At 39.0% G+C, this 20,931-nt stretch overlaps 2 protein-coding genes and 3 pseudogenes across 2 annotated transcripts; all 5 read right to left on the reverse strand.

Moving 5' to 3' along the window:
* Window positions 1–998: 998 nt before the first annotated feature.
* Window positions 999–2,901, reverse strand: LOC148916229 (UDP-glucose flavonoid 3-O-glucosyltransferase 7 pseudogene; annotated as a pseudogene).
* Window positions 2,902–3,175: 274 nt separating this feature from the next.
* Window positions 3,176–5,097, reverse strand: LOC103335324 (UDP-glucose flavonoid 3-O-glucosyltransferase 7 pseudogene; annotated as a pseudogene).
* A 1,851-nt stretch (window positions 5,098–6,948) lies between these two features.
* On the reverse strand, window positions 6,949–8,641 carry LOC103335327 (UDP-glucose flavonoid 3-O-glucosyltransferase 7 pseudogene; annotated as a pseudogene).
* Window positions 8,642–9,580: 939 nt separating this feature from the next.
* LOC103335325 (putative UDP-glucosyl transferase 73B6) lies at window positions 9,581–11,444 on the reverse strand. The gene has a single exon (XM_008238336.3). The coding sequence runs from the start codon at window positions 10,884–10,886 to the stop codon at window positions 9,807–9,809; it is 1,080 nt and encodes a 359-aa protein (XP_008236558.2). The 5' UTR covers window positions 10,887–11,444; the 3' UTR covers window positions 9,581–9,806.
* Window positions 11,445–12,198: 754 nt separating this feature from the next.
* LOC103335326 (scopoletin glucosyltransferase-like) lies at window positions 12,199–13,909 on the reverse strand. Its single transcript, XM_008238337.3, has one exon. It carries the CDS (start codon window positions 13,780–13,782, stop codon window positions 12,325–12,327), a length of 1,458 nt encoding a protein of 485 aa, XP_008236559.2. The 5' UTR covers window positions 13,783–13,909; the 3' UTR covers window positions 12,199–12,324.
* Between the last annotated feature and the right edge of the window lie 7,022 nt (window positions 13,910–20,931).

Consider the following 20,931-nt stretch of genomic DNA (forward strand, 5'->3'; position numbering starts at 1 on the left):
GCTATTATTGATCTGTGACAGTTAAAATATTGGTTCTAATCTCTAGAGCTTGAATATTTAAGATCTACCAAGGTTCTTGTCCAGGTTGAATTCTTCAAACAATTGAATATCTTCATGAAATGGAAGGGTCATAAAGGTCTTGGGGTTAGCCCAAGTGTCAAAAATTATAATTCCCTTCCATGGTAACAAAAAGAAAGGTCATAAACATTATTGCTAATTATAAAAGGCTTACTTGTTAGAATGCTCCATATGGTTTCTAAATAGTCTCAATTTGGCCCCTGATGTTTTAAATGACTCATTCTCCCTCTGAACTTCCATTATGTGGCCAAGATTGCCCCATTCCCTTAGTTTTCAGATAAAAATCATTAAACCAGTTGATGTGGCAGAGCTAGTTATAAATTTTATTTTTTTTTGGAGAAAATATTTTTAATGTTTAAAAATAAATTAACTTTTAAAAATATCACTTGCATAAGGGCACAGTTCCACAATTCCACATTTCCAAAGCTCACAAAAACTACTGAATTGGGTGTCTTGGAATTTAGCCACTTCAAACATTCATGTTCATCTAAGGATGCATAAGTGTCCTTATTGCATAAAAATGTGGGACCAATATGCCAAACCTTGATTCCCAAGAACTTCCTATAATGGTCAGCATAGGCTGGCTCAAGCTCATAGAAGCTATTAACAACCACCCCATAACTCCTCCTCTCTGTTTCTACAGTCGATTCTAAAAAATTTCTCAACTTGGTTTTTTGTTTGAGGAAATTTGGTATTTGGGTTCTTGCAAGCTTGATCTCATCTGGTAAATCAGGAATTACTAGAGGCTCAGAATTAGATAACGTTGAAAAGTCCATCTTGATCAAATGCTGTGAAATATATAAAGAGATGAAATTTATTCCAAGGAAAACAAGCCTATTCGTGTTCTATACGTCTAATCGTATAGAACACGATTATTGAAAAATATGTACGTTTTATATATATATATATGTGCATATGTAAAAGACTATAGCCGCTCGCCTATACTATTTATTAAAGACAATTTATACATAGATTAAAAAAACTAGTAGAGCCGCCCGGCTATACGCTTTTTAATAAAAATTAAAAAAATCGAGTCTAGCCGGACGGCTATACTATTTACTCAAACAGCTGCGTAGCGCCTAGGCGCCAGCATGCAACGTAGTATAGCCGGGCGGCTATATATATTTTACAATTTATTTGACTGAATCTTAAAGGGCCAAGGCTTGTATCTTCTTCCTAACACATAGATGCCTCCAGTTTTGCATTAGGATTCTATTAACATATTATACTCACAATTCTGTTGCTAAAGATTTAGAATAGAAACTTTTCCTTCTCAATGATAAACAACAAAAAACAAAAACACACATACAGACACAAAACGTTAGTTGTTTGGCTAAAGCTTCAAGCTCTAAGGGACTTCAACTCTTCAATAAGTGCAGTTAAATCTGAGAAAGATGAACCACCTTCTTCAACAGCCCTCCTTGCCATCTCTTGAAGCGCCTTGGCTCTACTTCTGACTTCCTCTGCTTCATCACCAAACATGATTTCAGTCACAGCCTTCTCTATGGCCTCTCTCTTCACACTGGCTTCCTGATTCACATCTACAAATGAAGCCCACTGTTGAACACCAACAGCAACCCCAATTCTCAGTACCTCAGTCAACAACTTCTCATTGTAAAATTGTTCGGCGGACACGGGCCATGTGATCATTGGCACCCCAGAGGAAACTCCTTCAAGGATAGAGTTCCACCCACAGTGAGTCACAAAGCCTCCAATTGCTTCATGCTCAAGAATCAGCACTTGTGGAGCCCAACCTCTTATAATTAGTCCCTTACCTTCCATTCTCTTTTCAAACCCTTCAGGCAACCACTCTTCCTTTTCTTTCTTTTCTTTCTTCACAACCCAAATGAATTCCCTCCCACTTGCCTCAAGCCCCAATGCAATTTCAAAGAGCTGAGGATCACTGAAATTGGTCATGCTTCCAAAACATAAGTAAACAACTGAATTTTGTTTCTTAGAATTAAGCCAATTCAAGCACTCATGTACATCAAGGGAGGCTTCCATTCCCCTCATCTCAGCTTTATCCAATGCTGCCTTGTTACATAACGAAACCGGGCCTATATGCCATGCCTTCCTCCCAAACACCTTCCTATAATGATCTGCATAAACTGGTTCAAGTTCATAGAAGCTGTTAACAATAACCCCATAGCTCCTTTTCTCACAGGCTTTGGACGCTTCAAACAACTTGGTGAATTCTGTTTCAACCTTTTTCTTGAGAAAAGCCGGTATTTGGCTTCCTGTCAGCTTGATCTCAACTGGGAAATTAGGAAGAGTAAAAACTTCTGAATCAGATGAAACCTTCAAGTGAGGCTCATACAATATCAAACTAAGTGTAGCACATAAAGGGAAGAAACCAGTGCCATGAAATATGAGCCTTGGAATACCAAACTTGGCAGCAACATCTGTGGCCCAAGGAAATAAAGTGTCTGCAAGGAGGCAGTGAGGGCGCTGTTGGTCCAAAATATGCTCAAGCTGTGGCTGGAGAAGGGTGGTAGCTCTCAAGAACTTTTGCTTCATCTCTTTGGTTGTAGCCAAGTTAGAGCTTTCACATCCCGGAGGCAGCCCAACTTCTTCAGTTGGGAATCTGATGACAATAAGCTCAATTTTGAACCCCAATTCTTTGCTGCTTTGGATTGCTTTTGAGAAAAGTGGTGCATTGAGAGGAGTGGTTATTAGGGTGGATTTTACACCATGAGAAGCAAATATTTTGGCCATGTCTATGAGAGGTATGCTATGGCCTTGTGCCATATATGGAAAGAAGAAAATGTGAAGCTGCTCATGGGATTTTGTTTCCATGGGAACTCTGGTAGACAGACACAATAATAATGATGCGGATTATAAGATATAGAGACTTGGGAGGGGAGGGAAGGGTTTGTTTCTTTTTTAAAAATGCTTCTTTAAGGCAAGCCAAAAATGACTTTGCTATCTCTTTGTATGCGTAGTCTCTTACATCATTTGTTCACATTATAGGTTTATTTTAGTATTCTTTTAAGATATTAGTTTGATTCTATCTACATAGGAACGAACTATCATAATAATTTATTTAATCCACCAACCTTACCGATCGAATATGCTGAATGAATGGTCAACAAAAAAATAAAACAAATCAGTGCTCAATGCATAACTCTTTCATAAGAAACTGTTCTTGCTAGATTGTATCACAAAAGATTGTTAATCTCATTTGAATGTGTGGTCCAACCTTAATTATGGGACCTCAATGCTTCAATTAGAGCATTCAAATCAAACTTAAAATTAATTGGAGATATCCAATATCATTTAAACTCTCATGTAAGAATTGCAATGTGATCATTGCACTCTCAACACACCAACCCCAATTTTTAGCACTTGGGTCACCAACTTCTCATTATAAGATTGCTCATCAGATACCAGCAACGTGATCATTGGCACCCCAACAACAGTTCCTTCAATTGTTGAGTTCCACCCACAATGTTAAAAGCAAAAGAACACAAAATGGTGGTATTTTTTCTATAAAGCTTCAAGCTCAAAGGGATCTCAACTCTTCAATTAGAGCAGTTAAATCTGAGAATGATGAACCACCTTCTTCAACAGCCCTCCTTGCCATCTCCCCAAGTGCCATTGCTCTGCTTCTCATTTCCTCTGCTTCATCACCCACCATGACTTGAGCCACAGCCTTCTCTATGGCGTCCCTCTTCACACTTGCTTCCTTCTTCACATCTACTAATGGAGCCCATTTTTCAGAACCAACAGCAACCCCAATTCTCAGTATCTCAGTCACCAACTTCTCATTGTAAAACTGCTCGGCAGACACGGGCCATGTTATCATTGGCACCCCAGAAGACACTCCTTCAAGGATAGAATTCCACCCACAGTGAGTTACAAACCCTCCAATTGCTTGATGCTCCAGAATCAGCACCTGTGGAGCCCAACCTCTTATAATTACTCCCTTGCCTTCCATTCTCTGTTCAAACCCTTCAGGCAACCACTCTTCCTTTTCTTTCTTTTCTTTCTTCACAACCCAAATGAATTCCTGCCCACAAGCCTCAAGCCCCAAAGCAATTTCAAGGAGCTGAGGATCACTGAAATTGGTCAGGCTTCCAAAACATATGTAAACAACTGAACTGTGTTTCTTAGTATTGAGCCAATTCAAGCACTCATGTTCATCAAGGGAGGCTTCCATTCCCCTCATCTCTGTTTTGTCCCCTGCTGCCTTGTTACATAAGGAAACTGGGCCTATATGCCATGCCTTCCTCCCAAACACCTTCCTGTAATGATCTGCAAAAGCTGGCTCAAGTTCATAGAAAGTGTTAAAAATAATCCCATAGCTCCTTTCCTCACACTCCCTGGATTCTTTTAACAACTTGGACAAGAATGGATTAGCATTTTGCTCAAATATCGGTACTTGGTTTCGTGTGATCTTGATCTCAACCGGGAGATTAGGAATAGTAAAAACTTCTGAATCAGATGATACCTTCAAGTGAGGCTCATACAATATCACACTAAGTGAAGCACACATAGGGAAAAAACCAGGTCCATAAAATATGAGCCTTGGAATCCCAAACTTGCCAGCAACGTCTGTAGCCCAAGGAAAGAATGAATCAGCAACGAGGCAGTGAGGTCGATGTTGGTCTAAAATCTGCTCAATCTGTGGCTCAAGCAGGAAGGTAGCTTGGAAGAACTTTTCTTTCATCTCATGGGTTGTAGCCATGCTAGTAATCTCAAATCCTTGAGGCAACCCAACTTCAATAGCTGGAAATTGGATGACAAGAATTTCAATCTCAAACCCCAAATTTTTGCTGCTTTGGATTGCTTTTGACAAAAGTGGTGCATTGAGAGGAGTGGTTATTAAGGTGGATTTGACACCACGAGAAGCAAATAATTTGGCTATGTCTATGAGAGGTATGCTGTGGCCTTGAGCCATATATGGAAAGAAGAAAATGTGAAGCTGCTCATGGGATTTTGTTTCCATGGGTACTTTGATGGAAGGACTGTTGTTGTAATGCACAAAGCAGACAGGTAAAATAAGAATGATGGAGATGAAGTGATTCTTTCTTTTTCAAAAATGCTTCTTTAAGGCAAGCCAAGAATGACTTTTGCTCTCTCATTGCATGCGTAGTCTCTCTTACATCATTTATTAGTATTTTTTAAAGATTTTAGTTTGATTCAAGAAAGAAAACGAACAAGTTTTTAGTCAAAATATGAAAATTAAATAAATTCAATCGGCAACATGCATCGTTATCTTAAAAGAAAATATACTTGCTAGATTGTGTCAAAAAAGACTGCTAATCTAAATTATTTATCAAGTGAACTCTCATTGGAATGTGTGGTCCAACTTTAACTATGGGAACTCAATTCTTCAATTAGAGCTTTAACAAAAGCTTCTCCTTTATTGATCACTAACACATATTAGAATGTGATTATCAAACTAAAAATTATTGGAGAGGCCCAATATTTTTTACACTCATATTCGAGACACTAATTTTCCAATGTGGGATTTACACACTCAACACGCTAACCCCAATTTTTAACATGTCTCCTTAAAAAATTGCTCATCATGTGATCATTGGCACCCCAACAGCAATTCCTTCAAATGTTGGCATGTTTGTCTGAAGCTTCAACCTCTAAGGGACATCAACTCTTCAACAAGACCAGTTAGATCTGAGAATGATGAATCGCCTTCTTCAACAGCCCTCCTTGCCATCTCCCCAAGTGCCCTGCCTCTGCTTCTCATTTCCTTTGCTTCACCCCTCACCATGACTTGAGTCACAACCTTCTCTAGGCTTCCCTCTTCACACTGGCTTTCTTCTTCACCTCTACAAATTCAGCCCATTGTTGAGCACCAAAAGAAACTCCAGTTCTAAGAATCTCAGTCACCAACTTCTCATTGTAAAACTACTGGGCAAACACGGGTCATGTGATCAAAGGCGGAACCATGAATTTTTCAATGGTAGGCTAGATAAAGTTATTAGCTTAAAATCTAATGATAATTATTTTTTTGTACTAACAGTTTCTATAATTTTTCTAGAAATAAAAGTATACATTAAACCATATAAATCAAGCTAGTTATAAACACAAGAAAAAAAAAATGGAATTAGAGCCATATTACTCATAAAAGTGTGAATTTTATTTAGAAAAATGCTTCTCTTTCAAAGATACGTTAATGGAAAAGAATTAAAATTGATGTTTGGGACAAGCTCTGACACCAAATATAAATATGGAAGACCTTTGACTATTGGTGTGGTAGGATATGCAATTATATATATATATATATTATTTATTTTTAGTTTAAGATATTAGGCTATATATGTTTAATTAATTTTTTACCCAAAACCTTCCCAGGCTACAGCCCTTGGGCTAGTTCCGGCCCTGCATGTGATCAGTGACACCCCAGCAGACACCCCTTCAAGGATAGAGTTCCACCCACAGTGAGCAAAAAAGGCTCCAATTGCTTGATGCTCAAGAATCAGCACTTGCGGAGCCCAACCACTTCTAATAGTCCCTTAACCTTGCATTTTCTGTTCAAATCCTTCAGACAACCACTCTTCCTTTTCTTTCTTTTTTTTCTTCACAACCCAAATGAATTCCTTCCCACAACCCTCAAGCCCCAGTGCAATTTCAAGGAGCTCACAAGTGAAATTGAACATGCTTCCAGAACATATGTACGGAACTGAATTTGGTTTCAATGATTGTGAGCTCCTTACAATTGCATAGATCATCATTTCAAAAATCAGGAAAATTGAAAATCATTCCGGCATCTAGTCAGGACTTACTAAATAAAGAAACACAATACTTCAAGAAAATACAATAATAACAACCATCTAATTAAGTGGTCAAATGATTTAGGATTTTTTTTTTTTTTTTTTTGCAAAGATGATTTTTGAGAAAATATCTAAAACTGAACAGTTCGGATCATCGAAATATAATGTGTGGTGAGCCCTATAAAGTGTCTCTCAAATAAGCTTGTCGCTCAAATTTTTCTTATATATAAGACATAAAAGACACACGGAAAAAAACTTAAGTCCTTTTCAATACTTACTATGGGACCTATGGGACCTATGGGACCTATGGGACCTCAGTTCTTCAATTAGGGCATTCAAATCAGAGTATGATGATCCTCCTTTTTCAATAGCCCTCCTTGCCAGCTCTCTTAGTCCCCTGGCTCTGCTTCTCATTTCCTCTGCTTCATCACCCACCATGACTTGAGCCACAGCCTTCTCTATAGCGTCCCTCTTCACACTTGCTTCCTTCTTCACATCTACTAATGAAGCCCATTTTTCAGAACCAACAGCAACCCCAATTCTCAGAATCTCAGTCACCAACTTCTCATTGTAAAACTGTTCGGCAGACACGGGCCATGTTATCATTGGCACCCCAGAAGACACTCCTTCAAGGATAGAATTCCACCCACAGTGAGTTACAAACCCTCCAATTGCTTGATGCTCCAGAATCAGCACCTGTGGAGCCCAACCTCTTATAATTACTCCCTTGCCTTCCATTCTCTGTTCAAACCCTTCAGGCAACCACTCATCTTTTTCTTTCTTTTCTTTCTTCACAACCCAAATGAATTCCTACCCAGAAGCCTCAAGCCCCAATGCAATTTCTAGCAGCTCAACATCAGCAAAATTGGTCAGGCTTCCAAAACATATGTAAACTACTGAATTGGGTTTCTTAGAGTTTAGCTAATTCAAGCACTCATGTTCATCAAGGGAGGCTTCCATTCCCCTTATCTGTTTTATCCTCTGCTGCCTTGTTGCATAGCGAAACTGGACCTATATGCCATGCCTTCCTCCCGAAAACATTCCTGTAATGATCTGCAAAATCTGGCTCAAGTTCATAGAAACTATTAACAATAATCCCATAGCTCCTTTCCTCAATCTCTCTGGATTCTTTGAACAATTTGGTCATTATTGATTCAGAAATTTTCTCAGAAAGACTCCGTATCTGGGTTCGTGTCATCTTGATCTCAACTGGGAAATTAGGAATAGTAAAAAGTTCTGAATCAGATTCCACCTTCTTGTGAGGCTGATGCAATATCACAGTCAGTGAAGCACACGAAGGGAAAAAACCAGTCCCGTGAAAAATGAGCCTTGGAATTCCGAACTTGGCAGCAACATCTGTAGCCCAAGGAAAGAAAGAATCAGCAACAAGGCAGTGAGGGCGGTGCTGGTCTAAAATCTGCTCAATCTGTGGCTCAAGCAGGAAGGTGGCTTTGAAGAACTTTTCCTTCATCTCAATTGTTGTAGCCAAGTTACTGCTTTCACATCCTTGAGGCAACCCAACTTCCTCAGTTGGGAATTTGATAACAAGAAGTTCAATTTCAAACCCCAAATTTTTGCTGCTTTGGATTGCTTTGGAGAAGAGTGGTGCATTGACAGGGGTGGTTATCAGGGTGGATTTTACACCATGAGAAGCAAATAGCTTGGCTATGTCTATGAAGGGTATGTTGTGGCCTTGAGCCATGAATGGAAAGAAGAACATGTGAAGCTGCTGATGAGATTCAATTTCCATGGGGCCTTGGGAGGATGTAGCTGTGATGGACAAAGTTTTAAGGTGCTGAAGTAGCAGATAAGTTTAGCTGAGTTGGCGAAGCAGTATGTCGGCTTTTTGCACTTGAGTCCATCCTCTTTTCAATACGTTGAAATAGTTTTAAAAAGTGGAATTGGCTAAAATAGTCCCTTTTCACAACTTCTATTCTAAAATAGCCCCTTTACGTTAAAGAGGCACTATAGAAACAAACAACAAACAACAAACAAAGAACTATAGGGACAATAAAAAGGAAAATATAAACCTACGGAGTTTAGCCTAGTGGAAAAGGGTATTGGTTTGCATACTAGAGATCTTATGTTCGAATCCCCACGACATTATAGTTGTATGTGTGTGAGAAATCCCCCTTCCTCTAGTTTAGACGATCATTTATAAAGACAACAAAGAGACACTCTATAGAACAGAGACTATTATAGAATAAAAGTTGTGAAAATTGGCTATTTTAACAAAAACCGCCTTAAAAAAAATTAATAAAACTCAGCATAAGTAAGATAGAGACTTGGGACAGGGAGGGAGTGCTTTGTTGTTTCTTTTTCATTATTTTTTATTTTTTGACAAGCGAAAAATTAAAAAATAATGATTAAAGCGAAGATGCTAAATTGACAAGCAAAAATGATTCTTTAAGTTAAAGCGAGACCCAAAAATGTGGCTTGTTATCTCATTGCATACGTACTGTCTTGCATCATTTGTTCACATTGCGGCTTTCTTTTAGTATTTTTAGGAGATTAGTTTGACTCAATCTACATAGACAAACAAACTTTATTTTAAAACTTCTTGTTTTTACTCTCTTAACTTGTTATGTAACCCAGAATACCTGCCGAAGTGAATTAAAAATGACAAAAGAAAAAGAAAACGAAGGTCCCTAACTCTATAGCTTGTTTTATTGAAACCACCCAAAAAGACAAATGAAGATCTTAACTTGTAGATTAGTGGTCTCAGTTTCGAACCCCCAACACCATAGCACCTTAGTAAACAAAACTGAGACGCCAAGAAATGTGACGTTGGGATTTTATGTTGATTGAATCATGCTGCACTTTCAAGGGCGCCAAGCCAAAGTATACAAAACAAGTCAACTACGAAAATCAAATCAAATAAACCGATCTCCTCAAAATGCATCATTGTTCCATGAGTAAACGTTCTTGCTAAGATTGTTAATCTAGAATATTCATCAACTGAGGTCTCATTATTCAATGTGGGGTCCAAATTTAACTATGGGAACTCATCAGCTCTTCAATGAGAGCATTCAAATCAGAATGGGATGATCCTCCTGTTTCAATAGCCCTCCTTGCCTGCTCTGCTAGTCCCTTGGCTCTGCTTCTCATTTTCTCTGCTTCTTCTCCCACCATAATCTGAGTCACAGCTTTTTCAATAGCTTCGTTCTTCACGCTATCCCCCACAACTCTAATCCATTTCTGAGTACCAACACCAACTCCAATTTTCAGCACTTGGGTCACCAACTTCTCATTGTAAAATTGCTCTGCAGACACCGGCCATGTCACCATAGGCAACCCAGCAGCAATTCCTTCCAATGTTGAATTCCACCCACAATGAGTCACGAAACCACCAACAGCCCCATGATCAAGAATCAGGACTTGTGGAGCCCAACCTCTTATGATTAGCCCTTTTCCTTCCATCCTCTCTTCAAACCCTTCAGGCAACCAATCCTCTTTGCTCACATCATCCTCATCTTTGCCTTTCCTCACAACCCAAACGAAATCCACCCCAGAGGCTTCAAGCCCAATAGCAATCTCCTTCAGCTGAGAATTGTTGAACTTAGCCACACTCCCAAAGCAAACATAAACAACTGAATTGGGTTTCTTTGAATCAAGCCACTTCAAACATTCATGCTCATCAATGGATGCTTCCTTTCCTCTGTATGCTTTTTCTTCATTTTCTGTGTTGCACAGAGAAAGAGGACCAATATGCCATGCCTTCTTCCCCAACACCTTTCTGTAATAATCGGCATAAACTGGTTCAAGTTCATAGAAACTGTTGACAACAATCCCATAGCTCCTCACCTCAGCTTCCTTGGACTGTTTCAGCAACCGGGTCAAGTCATTTTCAATATTGTCCTTAATAAAACTAGGCACCTGGGCTCTTGTCATCTTGATCTCCCCTGGAAGATCAGGAATCACAAAGGGTTCTGAATCAGATGAAGTGTTCTTGAAAGGCTCATATCGCCTCACACAATCTGATGCAGCCAAAGCAAAGAAACTAGTCCCATGAAAAACTAGTCTCGGTATGCCAAATTTTGCAGCGGCATCAGTCGCCCAAGGAAAAAACATGTCAGCCACAAGGCAAGTCGGTTGGTCTTCAAGTAGAAGCCGTTCCAGCGGTTCCTGGAGCAAGCCCGCTGCTTTGAAGAAACTATCTGCTAATACTGGTGTGGGGGGGAGTGAGTCCAGATTCTCACACCCTTCTGGCAGCCCAGCCTCTTGAGAAGGGAACTTGATGGTTTTGATTTCAATTTCGATGCCGCCGGAGTTGGTTTTACTTGATTCGGATGGCTTTAGAGAATGTTGGGGCGTTTAGAGGGGTTGTGATTATGGTTGTCTTCACTCCTTGAGCTGCAAATAGCTTGGCCATGTCTGAGACTGGAATCATATGGCCATGAGCCATGAAGGGGAACAAGAACACATGGAAATCTCGGTTTTGACTACCCATGTTTGGGGATAGAAATGAAGAAAGAAGTATAGGGTTTTAGAAAAATTGGGGTGGAGATGGTCTGTGTTTATATTTGTGGTTGTGAAACTTTTATGGACATGTAGATTATATATAGAAGTAGGCTCTGTCAGGATACGAAGCTACCAAGAAGAGGAAGAAAATTTTGGCTGAAATTGCCCAAGTCGGTGTCAGATAATAGACTAGCTAGGCATCTCACAAGTCTCCCCAATGCCACAGAAGTGTCGGATGCCGAACAGATGACAATTCATGGTAATGTTTACAACTAGGGTAAGTTTGGCATTTGGCATTTGGCATTTTGCTAAAAGCAAGAGGGGCACTAGATTTTCAGTGTAGAAGAAATTTAAAAGTGTTTTTCATGTGATGATGAAAAATGACATGTCATTTTGTCAAGGTAAACTACAGAACACCTCTAAATTATCACTCTATTTGAATTTAACACCTTAGATGACTTTTTCAGTTAATTTAGCCCTCATACTATTTTAAATGGCCAATAAAGCACATGTAGTTAGTTTTCATGCAATTTTATCCTTTTTTTTTTTTGAATGTCCATATTATGCACGTAATTCACTATTTGTTGACTAAATTTCTATATAAAAATAAATTAACAATCCAAATGGAGAAGACATTTCTAGCACTGAGACCAGTAAAAATGCATGGTCAAGAATAGTCAAAGTAAAAGTGGATAGAAAATGTTACTTTAAAAAAAAAAAATTATATATCAAAACGAGGATGTCATTAGTGTGACGGTATCTCAAATCAATTACATGCTGCGACAATGCGTGATTAACTTGAGATATCACTATAATGGCATTCCAAGTGTTGGTAAGTTTCTCTCCCCATAATGTTTCAAAATAAAAAAACAAACAACTTTTAGTCAAAACTATGAAAAATAATGGAACAGAGAAACCAATCTTCAAAATGCATCATTCTTTTATGAATAAATGTTCTAGCTAAGACTGTATGATTCTAAGTATTCATCAAGTATTTTCACAATATACATTTATAAAGTGAAGTCTTATTTGAATATCTGGTACCAATTTAACTTTGGGAACTCAACTCTTCAATTAAAACGTTCAAATCAGAATGCGATGATCCTCCTTTTGCAATAGTCCTCCTTGCCTGCTCTGCCAGTACCCTGGCTCTGTTTCTCATTTCCTCTGCTTCTTCACCAACCATAATCTGAGTCACAGCTTTCTCAATAGCTTCCTTCCTCACACTGTCTCCCAAAACCCTAACCCACTTCTGAGCACCAACACCAACTCCAATTTTCAGCACTTGGGTCACCAACTTCTCATTGTAAAATTGCTCTGCAGACACTGGCCATGTCACCATAGGCAGCCCAGCAGCAATTCCTTCCAATGTGGAATTCCACCCACAATGAGTCACAAAACCCCCAACAGCACCATGATCAAGAATCAGGACTTGTGGAGCCCACCCTCTTATGATTAGCCCTTTTCCTTCCATCCTCTCTTCAAACCCTTCAGGCAACCAATCCTCTTTGCCCACATCATCATCATCTTTGCCTTTCCTCACAACCCAAATGAATTCTAGCCCAGAAGCCTCAAGCCCAAGTGCTATGTTCTTCAGTTGAGAATTATTGAATTTGGCCACACTCCCAAAGCAAACATAAACCACTGAATTGGGTTTCTTTGAATCAAGCCACTTCAAACATTCATGCTCATCAATGGATGCTTCCTTTCCCCTGTATGCTTTTTCTTCATTGTCCCTGTTGCACAGAGAAAGGGGACCAATATGCCATGCCTTCTTTCCCAACACCTTTCTGTAATAATCTGCATAAACTGTTTCAAGCTCGTAGAAACTGTTGACAACAATCCCGTAGCTCCTCACTTCAGCTTCCTTGGACTGTTTCAGCAACCGGGTCAAGTCATTTTCATTATTGTCCTTAATAAAATCAGGCAGCTGGGCTCTTGTCATCTTGATCTCCCCAGGAAGATTAGGAATCACAAAGGGTTCTGAATCAGATGAAGTGTTCTTGAAAGGCTCATATCGCCTCACACAATCTGATGCAGCCAAAGCAAAGAAACTAGTCCCATGAAATACCAGCCTTGGAATGCCAAATTTTGCAGCGGCATCAGTTGCCCAAGGAAAAAACATGTCCGCCACAAGGCAGGTTGGCTGGTCTTCAAGCAGAAGCTGTTCGAGTGGTGCTTGGAGCAAGCCCATTGCTTTGAAGAAATTACTGGCTAATTCAGGTGTGGGGAGTGAGTCCAGATTCTCACACCCTTCTGGCAGCCCAGCCTCTTGAGAAGGGAACTTGATGGTTTTGATTTCAATTTCGATGCCGCAGCCGCAGGAGTTGGTTTTTCTTGATCGGGTGGCTTTAGAGAATGTTGGGGCGTTTAGAGTGTTGGTGATTATCGTTGTCTTCACTCCTTGAGCTGCAAATAGCTTGGCCATGTCTGAGACTGGTATCATGTGCCCATGGGCCATGAAAGGGAACAAGAATACATGCAACTCTCGGTTTTGGCTAGCCATGTTTGGGAGTTGAAATGAAGATGAAGTATGGGTTTTATAAAAATTGGGATGGGATTGGTCTTTGTGTTTGTGTTTGTGATACTTAGCTTCGACATGAACGTCATATATAGAAGTAGGCTATGTGAGGAGTTGGGATTTTTCTTTCCTACACTGACAGAGGAAGAAAATTCTGTATTTCCCCGTTGAATACGTCGGTTGATAAAAGCCTGTTAGTCAAGTTGATTCATTAGTAGAAAACTACAAATACCAAGTTGGATAATAAGTGTCCATCGATAATGTGATGATATTGATATAGCGTTATTAACAAAATGTTCCGACGTTAATCTCAATTTGGTGCATTGATAATAGATGTGCGTATGAATTTCTTTATAAAGCATGTTGTGAATATTGAGAAAGAACAAAAGGTAAATGGAATCAAATCATTAAAAAAGTTAAGGAACATAAACTTATGGAATCTTTACATTTTATCAAGATATGCATGTTCCAGACTACGAATATTGCACTCACATTCATACTACACCAATTCACTTGATTTACCATTCTAATTATAGTTTTTTTTTAATTATAAATGTTTAACGATTTCATTTTCTTCTCATTTTTGGTACATGATGGATGCCAAAAGTACAAATGCTAATCTTCATGGTATGTTTGAAACGAAGTTTGGCATTTGGCATTTTGCTAAATATGGATGCGCACTAGATTTTTAATGTAAAAGAAATTGAAAAGTTCTTTGCCATGAGAAAAGGTAGGAGGCATTCTTATTTTTTGCATATTACAATTTGATACATACGTAAAAATAATTTATAAAAAATACAAAAAAAAAATATATATGCACACATGTCAAATTGTAATTGACAAAAAAATAGAACTTCTTAATATCCCAAAAAGGAAAATTACGCTTATTTTAAAGTAGATGTAGACAAATTGAGAGCCCCAATGGATAAGACGCGGGGAACTTACTTGGTAACCACATAATATTAGGACTTTTCAAGGTGACATAATCGCTTACATCATAGCTCTCAAGACTTTCGAAGAACATGTGACCAGGAAAGTAGAGTTGTGTAGGAGAAGATGTTCACAAAACAAGAAGAAAAGTAAGCACTCAAAACAGTCAAAGCAACAGATCTAGAAAAGTCAATCAAACAAAAGGAAGAAAAGGAAATTAATGAATAATATATTAAACTTATGATTTCAAGGAGTGGTCATTTGTGTATTGAACTTCTCTTTATAATGAAGAAGATTACAAGTTTTAATCTCAATTAATGAAAGGAAATAATTGTGGGGTTGTCACTCCATCCCTATTTTAACACTTCCCACAAACTTTTTTTCTTCTGGGTGAAGAAATGGGGCTAACGCTCAACAAAGAAATTAAATAATGGTTTGAGGCCTATAGACTCAAGTAAATCTTCACTAAGAAATGACCTAATACTGTCAGGGGGGTCATGGAAGGTTGACAGACCTAACTCAAGACATGAACCCAATTCAGCTAGTTTATCCGCTACCATATGTTGCACTCACGATATAAGTTTTTGTTTATATAGTCTTGGCATCCCCACAACATAGCAGCAAGAGGATGAAGGTCTTCCACATTTTTGTTAAGCAGGTGTACCGCGGTCGCTGAGTCAGACTCAAGCACAATTGTACTACAACCTATATCCCAAGCAATTTTCAGTCCAAGATAGATGCCCCATAACTCAGCTTCCAAGACTTGTCCTACACCAAGATTAACAGCAAAGCAAATCCACTGCCCATAACTATCTCTTAGTACACCCCCAATAGCAATGCGTCCATCCTCACCTTTTCTGCACTCGTCAGTGTTGATTTTAATCACTCCTTCATTTGGATATTGCCAAGAGAGTGCAGCGAGAGAGCAGGTGGGTTGTCTAGTTTTTCAATATTGGCCTGTGCCCAATTTGCAGCAGCCATAAGAATGACATGTCTGGGGTTGTTGGGAAACACAAACCCATGATCAAATTTTTTTTAATTCCTCCATTTCTGTTAGTATGAAAATTATGTTGTCATTTGCCAGACTCAAGAATAGGTTGAAAATTAGTGTGTGAAGAATTATTACTAGACGTTTTGGCACAACTCATTCAACCCCATACTTCTGAGGCATGACTTGACCGATATGAGAAACTTGACTTCAGGTAAATCATGATTCAATATAGGATTCCTAGTTGGAGTTATTTTCAATCAAGTACTTTTTTATTAGACCTATTTTTGATAGGATTATATTTTATCTCTTAAGATTACTTTCCTAGTTGGACTCTATTTTGTTTTAAGTTAAAATATTATCTTTTCCTAGTTGGTCTAATTAACTTATTTTCAAGATAATTGTTCCTTAATAAAAGTGGATGTGTGGTGTCATCACTTAGAGTCCATATAGAATCAAAATTAATATTCACACTTGACTAGTAGTGTGTCTGTTGTCTTGGCGTATTGGACAAGAGATTATATTGGATCAGTTTTGTAGAGTCATAGTTGAATATGATTAATGGTCTATTGGGTTTTCCTCTTTGAAGAGAAAAACTCCCTTTAATAAAATGTAGGATTTTCCTTTCAAAGATACAGCTTTCATATTTTGTTTAAGCATCTAAAATTCTTAAGAAAGTTGTTGTGCATATATTTGAGATAAATCATCAAGTGTTCCATGTTCATTTGGTGATTTATCAAACACTTTAATCATTCACATTGCATTCATTTGCATTGTTTGGTGACTCATACGTTTGAGGGCACCAAGACCGTGGTGGCGGTTTTCCTCTAGCGAGCTTGAAGTAATCGTGACCAGTATTGCGTTCAATATAAGAAGTGTCGAAGATCATCTCGTGACCAAAGTTGAGTTACGAAGAAGTCGGTAAACATTATGTAGAATGTATCTAGGATAAGTGTGTAAGTACTTTTTGTAATCATCGTTCTATAATGGATTTGTATTGGACTGAGGAGTCTCGTGAATTTTCCCCAGAGATGGGGTTTTACCACGTAAAATAATTCTCTATGTATTTCTTTATTTTATGTTCAGCACATTTCAGGATTGATAAGCCATATTAATCCTGCTACCGAAGTTTATTTTTAGTTATTTGATTATAATCTTAAATTGGCCTATTCACCCCCCTCTAGGCATTTTTAGTCATCCTATAGGTAATTTCAATTTCCAAAGAAACCAGCAAGTGAAAGCAAACATGGTTGACAACTCCACTCCATAAGCCAAAATTGTAAAGTTGTGCAAATTTTTTGCAACCCAAGTATGAAGATCAACAGCCTGCAGCAAACTCATATTCATAGGCATAAGGGACTGATGCCAAACTGAAATTGCCACTGGGCAATTCCGTACAATATGAGCTACATTCTCCATTGGGGCACCACAAATATCATAATTGGCAGTCATGGTCATCTTCCTTTTAACTCTTTGATCATTTGTTAAGAGTTTATCTTGGTGCAGCAACCAAAGGAAATATTTGACTTCTGGGGGAGCCTTAATGTTCCATATAAAAGCCTAGCTAACATCCATACTCGACGACTCCCGACAATTAGCCATATATGCTGATTTAACATTAAAAAAGCCATTGGTAGTATGCTTCCAGATAGGAATATCTGGTTTACAACTTAATCCAGTAGGTACACACGTAATATGACCTACAATCTTAAGTGATAAATCTTCCTTTAGCTTTTCCAGGTCCCAAGTGCCATCAGACAAATAGTCATAAACCTTCAACAACTGTAATTTATCTTGAGGCACCCTCCTTAACTGACTTATCAATGGCCCATTACCAACCTAATTATCTATCCAAAAAGAAGTGTGCAGCCCCTCTCCCACTCTAATTTTTATCCCTTTTTTCAAAATATTTGCACCATGTTCAATAGCACGCCATGTAGGAGAAGGATGCGAGTGCTTTGCCCTTTCATTGCAAATAATATTAGAAACATTACCTTGCAGGTATTTCTGAACTAGAGCATTTGACCAGAGGCTCTCCTTGTGTTGCAATAATCTCCATCCTACCTTGGCCAACATAGATTGGTTCATAAGATCAGTTTGCTTAAGACCAAGGCCGTCTTTCTTCTTGCTTTTACAAACTATGTCCCACTTCACAAGGTGGGCCTTCGAAACATCATCACTACTCCCCCATAAAAAATTCCTATTTATTTTATCCAACTCCTCACAAGTACTAGCAGGGAGCCGAACAGTTTGCATAGTGTACAGAGGAATGGAAGCAGTTACTGATTGAATTAAAGTTGCTCTGCCAGGCAAACTAATTAAGCAACTTGCCTTTCCAAGCAGTAAGCTTTTGCTGCACTTTATCCACCACACTTCGATAAGTAGCCTTATTTAGTCTTGTATGAATTAATGAGACCGCCAGATATTTCCTAAGGTTTGAAGTCAAAGGAGATTCACAAATACCTAATCTCTGCAGCCAGACTCTTTGGCACATTTGGGGAATAAAAGCTTTGGAACTTCTCAAAACTCACGACTTGACCAGAAGCTCAGCAAAATTTATCAAGACACCTCTTCATCACTCTTGCCTGTCGCGTACTAGCTTCAGCAAAAAGGAGTAAATCATCCGCAAAACAAAGGTGGGAAATCTTAGGACCAGTTCTAGAGATACTGACTGCTCGCCACTCCTTTTTTACAACAGCCTCACTCATTAGATGGGATAATTTCTCAAGACACAACACAAACAAATAAGGGGAGAGGGGGTCACCTCGTCTCAGTCCTCTTTCAGGAGCAAAGGAAGGAGTAGCTTCACCATTCAAATTTAATTGGAAGTGGACCGTGGTAACACATTGCATATATAATAATCTTGATTGCATAATAATCTTAGATTTCTCTAAGCATAAATTCCAGAAAACCACCCAGTTGACTCTGTCATAAGCCTTAGAAAGATCAATTTTCCAAGTAACAAACCCTTTCTTCCCTTTGGAGTGTCTAAATTTATGAAGGAGCTCTTGAGATAGAACGATGTTGTCAGAGATTAGTCTTCCAGGGATGAAACTAGCCTAATTAGGACTGATCAAATTTTTAAGTAGAGGTCTCAGCCTACTTACCAAAATCTTCGAAATGGTCTTGTAGAGGGTGTTACACAAACTAATTCACCTCATTTGCGCCATAGACAGCGGGCTAGTCACCTTTGGGACTAGAACAATTAAAGTCCTAGTGAGATCATATGGAATTTCCCCAGTAGTAAAAACTTGCTTTACCAAATCACACACCTCAGCACCACATATTTCCCAGCACTATTGGTAAAAGCACGCAACAAAGCCAGGTCCAATTGTAAACATACTATTTTTAATCTCACTATTACTCTCAGGGACCAAAAAGTTATCCAAAAAACTCTAATCAGTGACAGGAAAAAAATTAGGGAGAGTAGCAGTACTTGTGCAAGTCATATCATCAGAGAACAACTTTTTTTTTATTTGGTTAGACCCAAGGGTGTCCACCGCCGACAGCAGTGACTAATCCCTTTCGCTGCAGGAACTCTCCCAAAGGAGGTAAACAGCTGGCCACGAAATGTGCTCCATTCCCATGGGCGGGGATCGAACTCCCAACCTCATGGTTAAGGGATGAGATGAGCTACCACCACACCACATCTCATGGTTAGAGAACAACTTTTGAAAATAATGGATAGCAATATTTTCAGGCCCTCTTTATTAGTCACCCAGTTCCCATTGTCATCTTTGAGACCAAGAATTTTGTTTCTTCTACGTCAAACCACCGTCGTCATGTGAAAAAATTTAGTATTTCTATCCCCATCTTTGTGCCAGTTGGCTCTTCATTTTTGCATCCATAACAACTCTTCCTGATCAAGAATTTGTGAATATTCCTTTTGCAACTCAAATTCTAAATTAATAAGGAAGGGATTTTGTTGTTCACATAATACTTTTTGAGCTCCAACGATTCTAGCCAAAACTCTCCTTTTCTAAGTTTAAGATGACCAAAAACCTCGGAGTTCCAAATTTCCAGCTGCTTTGATAGCTCCCTTGTTTTATTCAGTAAATTCCCATTTTCTTGGCCCCAAAAGTCGGCCACAAACTGCTGGAACCCTTCATGCTTAAGCCACATGGCTTCAAAATGAAAGGGCTTAAGATGTGGCTAGGACCTAAAACTTGGGTCAAGCTGGAGGAGCAACGGACAATGGTCTGATTTTGCCCTAGCGAGATGTTTGAGACAAGCTTCAAGAAAAAGAAGTCTCCATTGAAAGTTGCAAAGTCCTCTGTCATGTCTCACCATATTTAGGGCCCCGGTATCCCTTTTATCAGGCCAAGTGAATTTGGCCCCAGTATAACCCAAATCAACAAGACTATTTCTTTCCGCCCATAATTTCATGCCACCAGCCTTAAACGATGACCGAGGACTACGTTTCTCATGGGCAAATAAATATTCGTTAAAATCTCCCATAATGAGCCAGGGATATTGATGAGCCTTTGCCATAGAATCTAAATGTTGCCAAAGAGCCTCACGCTTTGTATCACACGAACTTCCATACACCATAGTGAAGAGCCAACCTTGACCAGAAGGGAGAAAGATCAAAGCTGAAATAACCTGTTCAAAAAAATCCACCACTCCAGCTAGCATCTCATATCATCCCAAAGAACCCATATACCTCCAGAAAAACCTATAGCATCCACATGCTTAAACTTAGGAAAGCCCAAGCTTTTAAGGACTTCTAATGAATTGGCCCCACTAATCCTGGGCTCAACCATCACACATAAACTAAATTCATGGACCCTATAATGGTCCTTAACTACATTTTGCATAGGCTTTCTACCCGCACGCCTTACGTTCCAATAGAGAATGTTTAACATAATGATTGCAATTACGGGTATGGTATGACCAAACAGGATGGTCAATTCAAACCCACAACCTCCCCTAATTCAGAGAAGGCATGGCAAGAGGTTTCATCCCCATTTAGAATATAATCAATTGGCCTTGACTCATCACAAGTTTCTGGGACCATGGAACATATATCCCATTCGGAAGAAGCCCTCCCCACATTAGTGACATTATTTGTTGATCGAACACCTTCGCCTTCTTTAGGATTCCTTATCCTAGCACTCAAGGTGATGTTGGCACCACAACCTGCATATTCATCAAACTTCCGTTTGCGGTGTTTCCCTCCTTATTACTATGTGCATGCACATAAGTACTGTATGGTG

The sequence above is a fragment of the Prunus mume genome, linkage group LG6 (assembly GCF_029339155.1).
Source record: "Prunus mume cultivar Tortuosa linkage group LG6, ASM2933915v1, whole genome shotgun sequence".
NCBI lineage: Eukaryota > Viridiplantae > Streptophyta > Magnoliopsida > Rosales > Rosaceae > Prunus > Prunus mume.